This window comes from Ammodytes marinus (genome assembly GCF_949987685.1).
Source record: "Ammodytes marinus genome assembly, chromosome: 10".
In the NCBI taxonomy this organism is placed as follows: domain Eukaryota; kingdom Metazoa; phylum Chordata; class Actinopteri; order Uranoscopiformes; family Ammodytidae; genus Ammodytes; species Ammodytes marinus.
This window is the reverse complement of record NC_137214.1, coordinates 27,394,678-27,412,509: the sequence shown is the minus strand read 5'-3', so window position 1 is coordinate 27,412,509 and position 17,832 is coordinate 27,394,678. Positions and strand designations below refer to the sequence as shown.

Genomic DNA, 17,832 nt, shown 5'->3' with positions numbered 1-17,832 from the left:
TTACCGTTCCCCAAACCGGGCAGGTGTGTGTGTTTATGTGTTTGTAAGTGTGTACTATCTGCAAACTGTTAATTTTGTTCTACGTTATTATGCCGGGGGGGTTTACGCTAACTTTTAAATACTTTATAGTGGGTAATGTATCGATGTCAACCTACAGCTGCCATCATAGATGAGCTTGCTGCCCGACGTCATCACGTAAAACAGAAACGTCATGCGCGTCTTTATTCATGTGTGCGCGTACGTCCGTGCGCGTGGCCCACTAACCAGTGCACCTGCTTCAATATCTGAATGTTTTCTTATTTATAAAAACAGAAAGCGAAATTAATGAGCCAAAATGCCCATGGTGTCTATAGGGAGAAAAATAAAAGTTGATGGGAAACTTTTAAAGGAACATAAGTTTTTTTGAACACACCTTGGAAATGTAACACATTCCTATCTCATTCAAAGTTAATAAAATAAACAAAATATTTTTTTTGTATGATGTGCATTTGAAAATGCGGGATATACTTGTTTATTTTGATTAATATAATACTATAAAGTGGGGTCAGGAATATATAAGCATTGTGCTTCTGCCTGCTCCTTCTCAAACTTATCCTTTTTGTTCTGTGATATAATTCGATGGTTAAAGCTGGAGTATATGATTTCTGATTGGTCAAAGTTAACATGAGCTGTACACTTCCAATCAGAGCGAGGCTCCGATTCTCTGTTCTTATTGGCTGTTGGGACTGTCCATTCACTTTGGCACGACTTTGTTGGTGTAGAGTGTGTCAGGGAGGGACCATAGGGGAGGGACCAAAGAGAACAAGTGGAGCGGTTGAGGTTTTTGAATTCGAATCTCTATCCCAACTGCCATTTTCTCCCCAAATCCTCCACCCCAGCTTTAATCTATGTTTGTATTTTATCATTGTGTTTTTAAATCAGATTTTTTTCTTTGCTTTTGAATAATGTTGATTGTTAGTGATTAAGAAAAAATCTTATAACAAAACATTCAAGAATTATAGGGCAATATGATTGACAATACATTTTTTATTTATTTCAAAAGAAAGTCAACACAAATTACATAATTACACAACTTTGCGTTTATATCAGTTTGATAAATTTGGCTCTTATTATTGTTCCACCAGAACCCATAAACGCAGCAACATAAAGCTCTTTCTTTCACAAGGATGGGACATTTTTTACCCTGTGGCACAAATAAAAACAACATGCATTAAAGCAACATTGCAGTAGTCAAAAAAATAAGTTGTAGTACAAAAATATCTTAACATGCTTTGCTCGACAACCTGGAGTGCAACTAATGTGTACTAAAATAGCAGTTTTTAATGCTCAGATTAAAGTAGACATGGCACAAATACTCAAAAGACAGTCGGTAATCTGCTGACTATAGCAGCGATATATCTGTGTTCACATGCTCCAGTCTGTTGGTTCATTATTAAATAGTCTTATCATTTACTCTGTGCAGCTTTTACACCAGCAGACAGTCGCTTCCCTTTTGGTAAGAATTTTGGTTTTGATCACAAACAAACCTGGTATTGAAATATTGTGGACATAAATATATAAAGTTTTCTTGTCAAAGCTTGTTTTTAACATATTTTAGTGGAAATATCACATGATATTGTGAATTGAATATCGCCAGGTGTGGACCACAACGGAACAAATGGACCACAAGTGCCAGCGGAGGTCACTGTGGCACTGTGAGTGAGTGTAGTGCAGTCACAACGTGTACTTTGGAGTTGCCATTTGAATAACATTTTGTGTTCAACAGTATACTTGCTGCTGTTTCAGGCCAGACTCCCTATGAGCAGCAGTGATAGCAACGTTTAAATCATTTGTTAGATGAAATTACCAAAACACTTTGAATAAAAAGGACACAAGGAGATCAATCTTATCTACAAAGATGTGTAATTTTGCAAGAAAATGTAACATTTTAAATGTCTTTGGGGCTGTGTTAAGTATTTTGGCTGCTTTGAAAATTCCATATCAAAGTACTGTCGACTTTTCCTTTTCATTAAGATGTTTACATTGTCAAGTAAAGTGCCTGATAATAAATAAACAAAGTACATGGAAGACCCTAGTTAAAAGCAAACACAAACAGCTAAATGTCCCTTATTCTCTTTACATGTACATTGAATTGTTCCCAATTGTTCTTAACTCACTCTTATCTCAAGTAAACAATTTTTTGTTGTTATTAGGCTTTGGCAAAATATTGTTGACATGATAGTGAGCAACATTAAGCTTTGTTATTACTTTGAGAATGAATGTCTGTCACCATGGCTAAGAAGTAAAATGTGGTCAGCTACAGAAAACAACTATTAACTAGTACGTACGTGGCAACAGCAAATTAGCCTCTTTAAAAGGTGGAGTCAGCAATTCTGGAGAAGGCTTGTTGTCAAAATCACTATTTTTCAAAATCACGGAATATCTCCTCACAATCTGCTAACTGTCCATACTGTGTGCACTGATAAAAAAATCTGGTGTTAATACACAGCCTTAGGCTCTGTAAACTGGTAAACAAACAAAGTGCTCAACACTGGATTTTTTTTCCAGCGCACAAACAGTACAGACAGATAAACGGATCATGAGGAGATATTCACTGTTTTTGACAAAAAGTTATCTTGACAACAAGCATTCTCTAGAATCGCTGACTACACCTTTAAGTGGAGTTATAAGCCAATAGCAAGGTTACTTTGAGAACATAAAAGGTAGTGTTTGTTCAGTAGACCCGTGGATGTTAAACCCTCGACCAAACACTTTCTCTCAAGCAGCTGAGTTGACGGCCTCATCGGAGTCGGGATCCCTGGCGCTGTCCTCACTGAGAGGGGATCGACAGCTCAGGTCTGCTATGCCCGACTCCGGGTCACTGCCAGAGAGGTTTGAATCAGATGTTTTGTTTAGGTCCTGGGGCAGTAGAATCAGGCTGCTGTCTGGTGTCTTGGGACAGGGGCTGCTGGTGAAGAAGCCCCCGGTGTAGTCCTGAGGGGTGTTGGCCATGCCCAGCTCGTTACCATAAGCCCATCCGGTGGGGGTGTTCACATCAAAGGGGGCTCCGTTCTGGGTCTCAATCCTCCAACCATGCTCCTGCTCATGCTCCAGCTCAGCAATTTTCTATTGATAATGTAATGAATAAAGATTACAGTCAATTTCTATATCTGCTGGAAATAAAATGCAATAGATTTTCTTGCACATGAAAATGTATGAGTATGAATGAAGCATCAGCTTAGCTGCTTTATCACTCTTTGTGTTCCTTTGTTCCTTGTCGGTTCATTATGGTGTTTGGTGAGTCTTGTCTCCTGTGTTACCTGTGTCTCTGCGTCTCTGCCTTTTGCCTTGTGGCCTATTTGCCATCTGGAGATTTTGTGTTTATGCCTGTTTTTTGGAGCTGAATAAATGATCTTTTACTTTACTTCTGCATTTGGGTCCTGCTTGCCTGCCTGCCTGCCACACACCGCAACACACCGGCCACTTTATTAATTTTCTTGTTAACACATATAACTAATCAGCCAATCACATGTCAGCAACTCAATGCATTTAGGCATGTGGACCTGGACGGGACAACTTATTGAGGTTGAAACCGAGCAACTGAATGGGGAAGAAAGGGGGTTTAAGTGACTTTGAACATGGCAATGTTGAGGGTGCCAGTAGGGCTGGTATGAGTATTTCAGAAACTGCTGATCTACTGGGATTTTCACACACAACCATCTCTAAGGCTTACAGAGAATGGTCCGAAAAAGGAAAAATATCAAGTGAGCGGCAGTTGTGTGGATGAAAATGCCTTGTTGAAGTCAGAGGTCAGTGGAGGATGGGTAGACTGGTTCGAGATGATATAAATTAAACAGTAACTCAAATAACCACTCGTTACGACCAGGGTATGCAGAATACCATCTCTGAACGCAAAACACGTCCAGCCTTTAAGCAGATGGGCTACAGCAACAGAAGACCCCACCGGGTGCCACTCCTGTCAGCTAAAAACAGGAAAATGAGGCTACAATTCTCACAGGCTCACCAAAATTGGACATTAGAAGACTGGAAAAATCTTGTCTGGTCTGATGAGTCTCGATTTCAGTTGCGACATTTAGATGGCAGGTTCAGAATTTGGTAGGGAAGAACAACATGAAAGTGTGGATCCTTCCTGCAGTGCACCATCAACCATGCCATGTTCAAAGTCACCTCAACCCCCTTTCTTCCCCATTCTGATGCTGGGTTTGAACTTTAACACGTTGTCTTGACCACGTCTAAATGCCTAAATGCATTGATTTTCTGCCATGTGGTTGGCTTATTAGCTATTTGTTTATACAAGCAATTGAACAGGTGTATGTAATAAAGTGGCCGGTGAGTGTATAAATACCAGTATCACTCAAACAGGTTGAGATCTTTCAATAGGCAGAACTAAACCCCCCACTCTACCCTACTCATTAAACATGCCACTTATCACTAACAATAATCTTGGCTGAGGTCATGCAAAATAGAATGTCTGACTTTGAACATGAACTATCCCTGCATTCCAAATCACATACTTTTTCTTTTTACTACACTACATACTAAAGTACAGAAGAGTTTTAGGGCCATGGGAGAGAAAAACAATCAAATTAGGAAGATTTTTTTTTCATTATGTCAAGAAATGTCAAGAATAAAGACGAATACTCCAAAATACTATTGGAATTAGTGGGGCATTTCTGTATTTTCAGCATACTACAATTGATGTGCATGTATTGGGACGTCCTAAATCTTTTTCTGGCATACTAAATAGTAGGGAAGTATGGGGATTGGAACGCAGGGTTAGTGTAAATTACTAGGGGATTAATTCATGGAGATTAAATTATGTATGAATCTATAAATTGGTCGACAACTAAAACTATATGCCTGTCTATGTTTTGCTCTAACAACTTTTAGTTGTTATTCTGTAACAATGACACAATAAAACTGAGCTGAACTGAATGTTATTATTATACAGCACTTTGGTCAACTGATGTTGTTTTTTTTTTTTTTTTTTTTTCGGGGGGCGCCCTTAGCTCAGTTGGTAGGGCGTCCCCCCCATGGGCCTCGGCCAGCAGCAGACCCGGGTTCGACTCCAACCCGCGGACGTTCCCTGCATGTCACTCCCCTCTCTGCTCCATTTCAACTCTGTCTCTACACTATCAATAAAGCATAAAAATGCCAAAAAAATATCTTAAAAAAAAGAAAAAATTTGCTCCCCTCTAAGCGAGCTAACATGATTTATCACTCAAATGTACACATTTCCCATTAATTCAGGATGTTTCGTAGAAATGGGCATTAGCAGAATTTTTTCAAGACAAAGGGCAGTGAAAATATGATTGTTTTAAACAAAGTTGTCATGTGGCTCACTTTACCCCAGCTGTGGGGTAAACTGAGACAGACCAGAAAAATCAAGGGGGTAAAGTGAACCAGCTGGGGTTAAACTGATCCACTTACTTTTTCCACTCTGAAACTACCATAACAACACATAAGCCCCTTTTACACAGCCAGTGAAAGCCGGGAATATGCCGGCCTTTCGGCCCTCCGCCCTGCTGTTTAAATGCGACCGTTGTGGAACGAGGGAAGAAAGGTGCGAGTGATTGTTCCGGGAATTTTACTACCTCGGGGGGTAGTAAGATTCCCGACACAATCAGTTCCGCCTCTCTGTTTAAATGCTCCAGCTTGTTGTTGCGGAACAGGGGGGCGTTTGACGTTCCGTAGCCTACGTTCTAAACATGCGACCATGTTAGCAGTTGAAGGATGTGTGTTTAACATTAATCACGGCGGCCTGATGTCCCGTAAAAATCACCAAATAAAAGGAACGGCGTATAATCTATCTGATCATAAGGTCCGCTGCTCAATCCAAACCCCCGCGCTTCATTTTGCAGAGTGTATGAGTCTATTTCTGCCCAGTAGAAGTTGTACAATGGAAAAGCTAGGCTAGGCTAAGCTAGGCTAAGCGGCTGCTACCGGATCGCCGCCACTATTATTATTATTCTAAGTCGGAGCGTATATCCACACTTTATTTCTGCCTACAGTGACGTGACTTCACACACTGTGTGTATGTGTATGTGTGTCTGATTGGCAGATCTCTGCTCTCACAAAGAGACTCGCTTACAGCCAACCTGTCACACAAACACAGAGGTGAAGCGGATTGATTTTGTCAGTTTTGACGTGTGTTTATCATTAATCACGGCGGCCTGATGTCCCGTAAAAATCACCAAATAAAAGGAACGGCGTATAATCTAGCTGGTCATAAGGTCCGCTGCTCAATCCAAACCCCCGCGCTTCATTTTGCAGAGTGTATGAGTCTATTTCTGCCCAGGGGAAGTTGTACAATGGGAAAGCTAGGCTAGGCTAAGCCACACACACACACACACACACAGACACAGAGGTGAAGCGGATTGATTTTGTCAGTTTGGTTAACAGTCCCAGTGATGTTGGACTCAGCGCGTAGCGAGATCAACTGGCACATCGTGGGGACAGTAAAATACGGCCCTCTTACTGCAAGCTCCAGCACTCATCTGCTCTCAATTCACCTGCGAGTGTTGTTGTTGTAAAGCAGCTGACTGGCGCGGCGCTAAATTTTTACGTCACACCTGACGCTGTTTACAAGCACCTCTTTCATTCCGGAACGCTGTGTAAAAGGAGCTACTGATGCACCAGCAGGCCGGCGTTGCTTGGTTCTGTGTAAATAACACAGAAGCAAGCAAAGCCGGCATATTGGAGTGATGTTGTTCCGTCAATATGCCGCAATCTCTGTGTAAAAGGGGCTATAGTGTAACAGTTAGAATCCTGAAAGCTAGCCACACATTCCAGAACTAATGTCGGACTAGTAAAAGAATGATGGGGTTTGGTCAATTAAGCAAAGCAAATTTTGTAAACACTTGAAAGTAACTCTGAACAAAATCAAATACAACATATTATAATTCAAAAGGTTTTAGTAAGATTCAAATGAAAGATAGAACCAGTTAGATTAGAACACAGTCTGGGGGTCAGAACACAGGACCCTTAGAGCCAGCTTGTGTCTGGGGGTCAAAGCATAGGAAAATCAGAACCAGCGAGAACAGCCTGGGACTCAGAACACAGGAGAAGACCCAACTGGATTATAACATCAGCCTGTCATACTCTACTACTAACTAGGCCTACTCTACATTCCAGCCCTGAAGGTTACAGGGAAAGATGAGAAGGTTTATATGTTGATAGTTCATCAACACGTATGATAGAAGTTTTTCTACGTGAATACATTTGCTTTGGCACAACAGTTGATTAAAGCTCACATATTATGCACTTTGCTGTCAATTTTATATGGTCTAAGTCAGTGGTTCTCAAAGTGCGGCCCGCATTTAATTATGAATTATGAATAATTAAAAAAAATAAAATAAAAATTATCATATTTTTATTTATTTTTTTATTTTATTGAAACGCACGGAGGGGATGCGTCCCCCGTAACAGTAAAAACAGTACAGGGGTCGAAACACTTAAATATCCCTCCTAATTGTTTGTATTCATTCCCCACTTATTAAACTTGCGAAGTTCGGCTGGCCTCTGCCTCTCGTTGCAGACGGCTGGTCAGCCTCCCGCAGTGCAGCAGGCAGTGTAGTGGTCCCAATGTAAGTTGTTAGATAGTGAGCTTGTCAAGCCCAATACGATGCACTTTCTCACATTCATGGTGAATTAGATTAGGTCAAGTGTCTAAGGATGGATGCTAACATTATCTGGTTTCTAACTCTTTTGCCTAAAGTTTAGCTAACAAACTAACGTTAGCTAGCTGCTGATAGCCATGGAACTATCTGCCTAGTTGACTGCTGATAGCCCACCCTGTTTATTTCCAATGTATAGTGTCATAATAGTTAACACTGCTGCTGCATCATGAGTAGTGAGTCCTACAAAAAAACACTCCAAAAGGTGATACGTTTTCAATGTGTAGAAAGTTTTGAACAATAAAGTAGAATAAATATTTGAATGCAATACAGAATGCCTCAGTGCCTTGATTTATATTCCATTAGATGTGTGTCAATGGGAGCGAGTTGTCTTTTCCTTAACATTTCCACCATAAATAAATACAGAAGACACAAATTACTGCATAAAAATTAACCAAAATGCACAAAATGAAGTGTTCGAACCTCAAATTTTTCTGGGGGACAACCCCCAGACCCCCACTTTTAATGTGTGTTCCCCAATGTTGAAATGAGACCTAGCCCTTCATTTATTACTTTAAATGTGTTAATTACACAGTATTGGATGCTGACCAATACATGTAAACTGTAAAGACGCAAAGACGCTGGCCATTGAAATTATTTCAGTTTTATAATTTTTTTTCCTTCGGCGGCCCTCGGTCCAATGTTGGGTTCCTAAATTGGCCCTCAGCTATCAAAAGTTTGAGAACCCCTGGTCTAAGTAGTCCCTAATACTTATTTTTTTAGATGTTTGCTGAAAAACCCGTTCAGATCATTTATTGTAGCAAGCCTCTATACCCTGATTGTCCTCTGGTCTCAGGATGACCTATATTTGTGCGATCTGGCTGGCCCCTCCCACCTCTCTGCCGGGCTTTCTTTATATGTCCATGGGGCTCTCCCACCGTCTCTGCCGTGCTCTCGCAATACTAGAGAGACACTGCGTGACTGCAAACACAGTGTTTACCCAGAGCTAAGCCATAGCTGGTTGCTTGTCCCAAAGCTAATAGCTATACACCAGTCAGGCAAAACTACCAATAAAAACTATTATTTTAGTTTCACCGTTTAAAAAAAAGCACAGGTAGCTTCCTATCCGTTGTGTTATTAAAAACGAGGCATTAATAGACTGCAAGGGGAAAGCTAAGTTAGTGTATTAGGAGCAAAACTTGCTACAACCGAAGCTACATGGGCGCTAACGCTAAAAATAAGACTCAGACGATTTAAACCAGTGAAAACAGTAGCTTCAAAGTGTGATTTCTACAGGAATACCTTCCCATCCTTTGTCATGTTAAAAACGAGTCATTTTCAGACTGCTGTGGGGAATATAAACAGCGTGTTATGAGCAAATGCTGGTTGCTTGTCCCAAAGCTAATAGCTATACACCAGTCAGGCAAAACTACCAATAAAAACTATTATTTTAGTTTCACCGTTTAAAAAAAAGCACAGGTAGCTTCCTATCCGTTGTGTTATTAAAAACGAGGCATTAATAGACTGCTGTGGTTAAGATAAATTAGTGGAGTATGAGCAAAAGCATTCTGTGTTGGTGTATGTAACATTCAGGCTGTACTAAGGGCATCTTGTCGCTTAGCGGGGAAAACAACATGGCTGTCGCTCGGAAAATTTTCCATCGGATCTCGGGGCCGTGGACCAATAAGAAATGGGGGGGGTGGAGTTATCATAGACTAGTGCACGGTGGACGTTTCTGGGGGAGAAGCATGGACATATAAAGAAAATATGGGGATGTGGCTGTGCCGACTATTACGTAATAGTCGGCGAGAATTCTGACTGGAGTATATTGGGGGGGAGGGGTGGGGGTTTCAGAAAGGGGGAGAGTGAGAAAAGGAGAGATTGTTATTTTTTTTAAATATTTTGGCAGTCTCTAGGCCGTGGACCCATGGATATGTTAGAACACATTTAAAAAGTGCATTTAGCATAATATGTGACCTTTAAGTTGACAGAAAGAAAATATACTTTTACATGAAAAATACCTATTTTGGTGAAAAAAACATGCTTACCACAGCAGCATGAGGTCCTCTCTTTCAGGGCCAAGTGGAAATGAGAGGGGCTTGAAAACATATATCTCACATGACCACACATGTTTTCCGTTGCCTAGATACAGGGGGTGGCTCACATTACCCGATGCCTCAGATTCCCCCGTTCTCCCCTATATGTTGTTTTTAAATGTGCTATAGAAATAATTTTGACTTTGACTTTGACTATTAGGAAGCAAAGTATCAGAATTGCCACCAAGTTGTTATGGAAACACAGTCCTCATAACATGGCTGGATTTGAATGAACACTTGTGTTTGTTTGCGGGTCATTAGGATCCCGTCTAACAAATCAAATCAAATCAAATTTTAAGGTTGTTAGGATCCTGTCTAACTCAAAGGATTGAGGCGATACTATTGAAGCGCCCTGTGCAAAACTGTGACGGGGAACTTTGCATTCTGTAATTAACGTCCAGCTCACAGTCCTGCTGTTGTCTGATCTCACTGCATTCATGACTTCTACAGTAGAAGTGTCAGCAGGCAGTTTAAGGACAAGACTGAGGGCAATCACAATCACAATAAAACACTACAAACAAGGTAGGTGGTTACCAATAACCTAATGACTATATCTGTTGATTTTGTTTAAAAAATTATTCAAAGTAGGTTTTTTCTTTCTTCACATTAATCAGTTCATATTATTCAGAAGTTTCTTTGTTAGACAGTTGTTACCAAAGCTTTACCTCAATGCAAATCAATGAAGTGCAGAAGGTTGACACAGTATTAAATGTGTAAAACTATCTGGTGCAATTCACCTGGATCTTAACATTTCAAATGTGTATTCAGAAAGTCTCATTTTGATGTTGCTCTAAGTCTGTGTTGAGTTCTTGACAAATTGCGTTTTCTAGAGTTCTGTAATCCAACACAGAGGAATCTTTTGTCATAACAAAGTTGCCGGTTGCCATATTTTGAGCGAACGCAACACACATTTAAAGCAGTTGCTGGAGCAGTTGTTAGTTGACCATAAACAGTGTATGAATGTGTGTGTGAATGGTAACGTAGGAATGGGAACAGGTCTCCCTTGAAAAAGAGTCTCCGGTCTCAATGGGATTTACCTGTTTACATAAAGGTTAAAAAGAAAACGTTTATGACGAATGATGAAAACATGTTAGGACAATTTCTGGTACATTTCCAAAGCTTGGCTGGACATGCAACTCAAAAGCCAAGTGAACTTTATATCAAGTTAATGGCTAAGCCTGACAATCTGTAATGTATACCAGAACAGACAATAAATATTACACTTTTTTAGAAAACTGAACTTGGGGGGCGCCCTTAGCTCAGTTGGTAGGGTGTCCCCCCCATGGGCCTCGGCCAGCAGCGGACCCGGGTTCGATTCCAGCCCGCGGTCGTTCTCTGCATGTCACTCCCCTCTCTCCCCCATTTCTCTGTCTCTACACTATCAATAAAGCATAAACATGACCAAAAAAAGAAAAAAAAAGAACACTGAACTTGAAGCAGAGTTTACTTCAACTTTGCACCGTTTAGATATATGTCAGGGATCGCTTACGAAGATTAAATATAACTTAATCTTAACTGTGTCAATCTCTCTCTTTCTTAGGTATAAAAGGTATAATGGAAAATAAAGTGTTTTGCTGAAAGAAGTATTTCTGTAGTGAATGATTGTGTTGTGTCCATAACTTTGGTGTGTGATATAATAATAATAATAATAAAAATAATAATAATAGTTATTATTATTATTATTATTATTATTATTATTATTATTATTATTATTATTATTATTATTATTATTATTATTATTATTATTATTATTATATTAAAACTGTCCGAGGTAAACTGTACAACAAAGGATAGAGTTTGTCATTCCTGACTTGTCCTTTATAATGTCTCATTCACTTCAGGCCCGACGCGACTACAGACACTGAATATGTCTTTGGCTAATTCCTCTTCAGCATCAAACTCCAGCAATCCTCTACTACCATCCGGCTGTTACAGTGTTTCATATAAGATTTTCATTGCCTTGTCAACCGTGAAATCTATCCTCCTATTGGCTTTTGGCTCTTGCGTCGTCTCCCTGGGTTACCATCGATGGAGGCAGCAACAGCGCTCCTTTAAAACAACCAGCCATTCCGACATCTTCACCTACAACATGATTGCCCTGCAGCTGTTCCTGTTCTTGGGTTGCTGCTGCCATATTTGGGCAGAATTCGCTAATAACACTGAAATTGTAATTGCAGGAAATGTTGCTCATTCTTTATTTCTTTTTGGAGAAATGTTCTTTCACGTCCTGACATGTATGGAGCGATACCTGGCCGTCGTACATCCCGTCACATACCTGAAGCTAAAAAATATCCGCGGGGCCAAGATCAGAAATATCAGCATTGGTTGTGCGTGGGTGCTGAGCTTTGTAGGTGGCTTTGTAACACGTGTGTTCGTGTTCGAGCCTAATGTATTCATCATACAAGTGTTCTGTCTATCGGGCATTTCTTTAGCCATCGTGTCTTTCTGCAGCCTCCGTGTTCTCTGCGTTCTGATTCGTCCAGGGCCGGGGGAAGTGGGCGGGGACAGTGAGCGGGTCGACCAATCAAAGCAGAGGGCCTTCTACACTGTCATGGCGATAATGGGAGTGCTGGTGTTGTGGTTTGCAGTGCTTCTCGTCACAATGGTTCTGTTCTACTTTGAGCCACGGAGCCTTGCGACCTGTGTGATATTTACATCTGGACCGGTGGGTAATCTGCCCAGCAATTTGGTTTTACCTCTGCTGTTCCTACACAGAGCAGGAAAACTATCATGTTGCTGCCGCTGATGTACACTCACCGGCCACTTTATTAGGTACAGCAGTTAAATTTCTTGTTAACACATATAGCTTATCAGCCAATCACATGTCAGCAACTCAATGCATTTAGGCATGTAGACCTCTGAGTATTTCAGAAACTGCTGATCTACTGGGATTTTCTCACACAACCATCTCTAGGGCTTACAGAGAATGGTCCGAAAAAGGAAAAATATCAAGTGAGCGGCAGTTGTGTGGATGAAAATGCCTTGTTGAAGTCAGAGGTCAGTGGAGGATGGGTAGACTGGTTCGAGATGATAGAAAGGAAACAGTAACTCAAATAACCACTCGTTACAACCAAGATATGCAACACGTCCAACATTTAAGCAGATGGGCTACAGCAACAGAAGACCCAACCGGGTGCCACTCCTGTCAGCTAAAAACAGGAAAATGAGGCTACAATCTGCACAGGCTCACCAAAGTTGGACATTAGAAGATTGGAAAAATCTTGCCTAGACTGATGAGTCTCGATTTCAGTTGCGACATTCAGATGGCAGGTTCAGAATTTGGTAGGGAAGAACAACAGGAAAGTGTGGATCCTTCCTGCCGTGCACCATCAACCATGCCATGTTCAAAGTCACCTCAACCCCCTTTCTTCCCCATTCTGATGCTCGGTTTGACTTCAGTACATTGTCTTGAACACGTCTAAAAGCCTAAATGCATTGATTTTCTGCCATGTGATTGGCTTATTAGCTATTTGTTTTTACAAGCAATTGAACAGGTGTATGTAATAAGGTGGCCGGTGAGTGTATAAATACCAGTATCACTCAAACAGGTTGAGATCTTTCAATAGACAGAACTAGTTCAAAAGCAACCCATATACAATAGCTGCCATTAGGGAATCAATGCTTTATTTCAGTGTGTCGTTTGTGTGAAGATTAGGGAGACAGTACATACCAGTGGACAGACTGATTGTAAATACAGAGAGCGAGAAAGAGCAGGCAAGTGACACTGTAAGAAATTGACCAGTACCTTAAAGAGCACCTATTATGCTTTTTCATCTTTTCTGACCTATAAATGCTGTTATAATGTTATACAGTCATGCTAAATGGTACCAAAGTGTCAGATAATGACATACATGCATTTTAGACAAATTCCCGACTTACTGTCTGGGGTGGCTGCAGGTGCACAGCCTCAACACTCCGATGCAGTTCGCGGCAGCCTAGTGCCTAGTTTCCTTGATTTGCGTGATGTCACACAAAGCAGATTTTCCATGTATGGTCATGCTACTACACGCTCAGACATGTCCCTGTCCCCCCCTCTAGGGGGCGTGCCTGTTGCTATGCAGTTACCGGCCTTCTCTGATTGGCCAGGTTCAAACAGTGCAGAGGGACAGAGCGTTTTTGCTGAGAGGCTAAACTGCAGTACCAAAGTTAGACTGAAAAATAGCATAATCGGTCCTCGTTAAGCTGGGGTTCCAAAAACACTAGGTATCCATTTGAGGAAATGAAAAAAGTAAATGGATGAAATGATTTGTTTTTCTCATGATGTAAACTGCCTGCTGACCGGGGTTGGACTGGGACAAAAAATTGTCCCTGGCATTTTGGACGCAGACTGGCCCACTACAATTGATTGACCACCCAACCAGTACACATTTATGGTGGTCCCTTAAAGATGACTTTTCTATTGAATTTAAATATTTTTAAAAAGTGTACAGACATATAGGGGAGAATGGGGGAATGTGAGCCATCGGGTAATGTGAGACACCCCCTGTATCTAGGCAATTGAACACGTTTTTGGTCCTGTGAGATATATGTTTTCAAGCCCCTCTCATTTCCCCTTGGCCAAGAAAGAGAGGACCTCATGGTGATGTTGTAAGCATGTTTTTTCCACAAACATTTATTTTTTGCATGTAAAAGTAAATTTTCTTGCTGTCAACTTAATCGATTGTTGTGCCAAAGCAAATTAATTCAGGTAGAAAAACTTCTATCATACATGTTGATGAACTACCAACATATGAAACCATGTGATGATGATAACTGAAGATTAGCCTAATTTGCTGAGAGAGGTAGTTTTTTCTCAAATTGTGGCAGTGGGGTAAAGTGAGACAAATGCTGTGGGGTAAAGTGAGACAGTGTCCGTGCCCTCTTTTAATGAATCCATTATATTTGAGGTAGCAAGGAGACTAGTTTGAATAAGACAAAAGACAATGTGGGCTGGAGGTGGGGGTTGATGGTTAAAGGGGTGTCAGCAAGGGCATGGTTTGGCACGTGTGTATGTTGGGGACAGGAGAATGACCTTTAACATCAATAGACTCAAAGTAATATGTCTTTATTCAATGAATGATCCCAATAAAACAAATGCAGAAAAATATTAATCAAAGACTCAAAAGATGGAAAATGACAGCTGGGTCTAGTCCTGTGTTCTGAGTCCCAGGATGTTCTAGCTGGTTCTGATTGTTCTTTGCTCTGACCCCCAGACACTAGCTGGTTCTAAGGGTCCTGTGTTCTGACCCCCAGACTGTGTTCTAATCTAACTGGTTCTATCTGTCATTTGAATGTTAATTATTGAATATGAATTGTATGGTGTATTTGATCAGAGTTACTTTCAAGTGTTTAGAAAATGTTTTTCTTAATTGACCAAACCCCATGATTCTGTTACTAGTCCGACATTAGTTTTGGGATATTTGGTTTTCAATCTAGCTGTCAGGATTGTTACTGTTACAACATGTGTTTGTATGGTAGTTTCAGAGTGGAAAAAGTAAATGGATCAGTTTCCCCCTTGATTTCTCTGGTCTGTCTCAGTTTACCCCACAGCTGGGGTAAACTGAGACACAACTTTTTTTTAAACAATCATATTTTCACTGCCCTTTGTCATGAATAAGTTCTGCTAATGCCCTTTTCTAGGAAACATCCTGAATTAATGGGAAATGTGTAAATTTGAGTGATAAATAATTTTATCTCCCTTAGAGGGGAGCAAATGTAAAAAGTGTCTCACATTACCCCGTTCTCCCCTATCACAATATAATATTTACAAAGCCGTAATAGTTGTAGTAGAAGTTGGTTTTGCTGTGTATGTGAGAGAAAGAGAGAGCGAGATAGAGAGAGAGAGAGAGAGAGAGAGAGAGAGAGAGAGAGAAAGAAAGAGAAAGAAAGAGACTTTTAGGGTAACTCATGTCTTTTATATGTTGCTAATGATATCTGTTGTGTTTTTTAATTAATTTTATTCTCAGACGTATTTACTAGTATGTTTTATTATGCTTTTATTTTCTATGCACATTGTAAAAGCACTTTGTGACCCTGTCTGTGAAAAGCGCTATATAAATACATTTTACGAACTTACTTAGTTACTATCTATCCAATCCCACTGTAATGTAATTTAGAGGCTGTCTTGAAATAAACCTTTTGCTTTAACAAACGTATCATTCTGCTTTATATCACTACTACTTACTTACTTACTACTGTAGAAGTCATGAATGCCATGATATCCGAGAACTTTATTTACAGAATGCAAATGTCCCCGTCACAATTTTGCACAGGGCACTTCAATAGTTTCGCCTCAGTCCATTAAGTTAGACAGGATCCTAATGACCTGCAAACAAACACAAGTGTTCATTCAAATAAAGCCGTGTCATGGACTGTGACCTCATGACACTATTTGAATGAGTGTCACAATTCTGCAACTTTGCTTCCTAATAGCATTCAGTTTTATTTTGTCATTGTTACAGAAATTTAGACATAGTTCATGTTCAAAGTCAGCCATATTATTTTGCATGACCTCAGCCAAGATTAGTACCAGTAATAAGGGGGGCTGTGGCAAAGTGGATAGGGTGGTGGACCCGCAACTACAGGGTCGGTGGTTTGATCCCCCGTCTCCCCGCCACATGAAAACTACTGTTGCTCCTGCTGATGATCTATCTATCTATCTATCTATCTATCTATCTATCTATCTATCTATCTATCTATCTATCTATCTATCTATCTATCTATCTATCTATCTATCTATCATCCATCCATTTATCTATCCATCCATCCACCCACCCATCCATCCATCTGTTCATCTATCCATCCATCCATCATACATAGTATATCATGAAATTCTGCACAATGTACTGCGCCTTTAAATAAATACAAAAATGACGTGTAGCAAATTATCACTACACTATGCTATTGCTTTTCTTGATTTAGTAAAATATCCGAGTGCTTCTTCCACCACTGATATGATGGAAACGTTGGGCTATTGTCCATGAACACTCTAATATTACTCACTGTTACATAATGGACTAAATGTGCTTATTACAGGAGAAAATAGAAACAATGGTCTTGAACTTTGACACTGAGGCCTGTCCTTTTTCCATTGATTGTGTGTGTGTATATGTGTGTGTGTGTGTGTGTGTGTGTGTGTGTGTGTGTGTGTGTGTGTGTGAGTGAGTGTCTTTGATCCTCCCAACTTCCCCATAACGTCGACATACATTTACCGGTCAAACGGGTCACAGTAGCGTAGTGTAGCAACAATACTCAATGTCCTAAAAAACCTTGTGTGTGTGTGTATGTGTGTGTGTGTGTGTGCTGACTGACTGTCCACTTTAAAACAACAGGATGGTTGATGAACACCTACACCCACACACACACACACACACACATGCACACCCGCACACACACACACACACACACACACACACACACACACACACACACACACACACACACACACTGCTGACCCAAGATATCCATGTCAATACAGCCTTGTAGTACTTCACAGTCTCCACTATGTACAGCAAGGCAAGGCAAGTTTATTTCTAAAGCACATTTCGAACACAAGGCCATTCAAGGTGCTTTACAGAAGCGAGAACAAAATACATCAAGTATAGAGCACACATTAAAAAAAGCGAGTGAAAAACATTAATAGAAATAAAACATAAAATAATTAAAACATACAAAAAAAAAAGTAATTAGAAATAGAAAATTACAGGTTAAAACGGAAACAGAAAGGTCTTCAGACCTGATTTAAAAGAGCCAAGTGTTGGAGTAGACCTCAAGTCCCCTGGAAGTTTATTCCAGAGCTTGGGTGCATAGCAACTGAAGGCTGCCTCTCCCTGTCTAGTCCTTACTCTGGGGACTTTCAATAGCCCAGTCCCAGACGACCTGAGAGCTCTGACTGGTTCATAAGGGATCAGCAGGTCAGAGATGTACTTTGGTCCTAAACTATTTAGGGCTTTATAGACCAACATCAATATTGTAAAATCAATTCTTTGGTTGACAGGAAGCCAGTGTAAAGACCTCAGAACTGGGGTGATTTGTTCCACTTTTTTGGTCCTCGTGAGGACTCGAGCAGCAGCGTTCCAAATTAGCTGAAGCTGAAGCTGTCTGATTGATTTTTTAGGTACGCCTGCAAGGACACTGTTAAG

At 40.5% G+C, this 17,832-nt stretch overlaps 1 protein-coding gene across 4 annotated transcripts in view; it reads right to left on the bottom strand.

Moving 5' to 3' along the window:
• LOC307256802 (CCR4-NOT transcription complex subunit 7) overlaps nucleotides 1–17,832 on the bottom strand; it is a 40,702-nt gene that overhangs the window by 6,542 nt on the left and 16,328 nt on the right. The window contains exon 1 of one of the 4 annotated variants that reach the window (XM_080035901.1): nucleotides 5–153. The exons of 2 other annotated variants lie outside the window; for them this stretch is intronic. Coding sequence is in view for 1 of the 2 variants with exons in the window: in XM_080035900.1 (XP_079892026.1) it covers nucleotides 2,758–3,105 (348 nt within the window). In the remaining variant the exon portion in view is untranslated. Of the gene's footprint in view, nucleotides 1–4; nucleotides 154–1,082; nucleotides 3,106–17,832 lie in introns of those variants that run through there. One more of the 4 variants, XM_080035900.1, reaches the window with a different exon arrangement.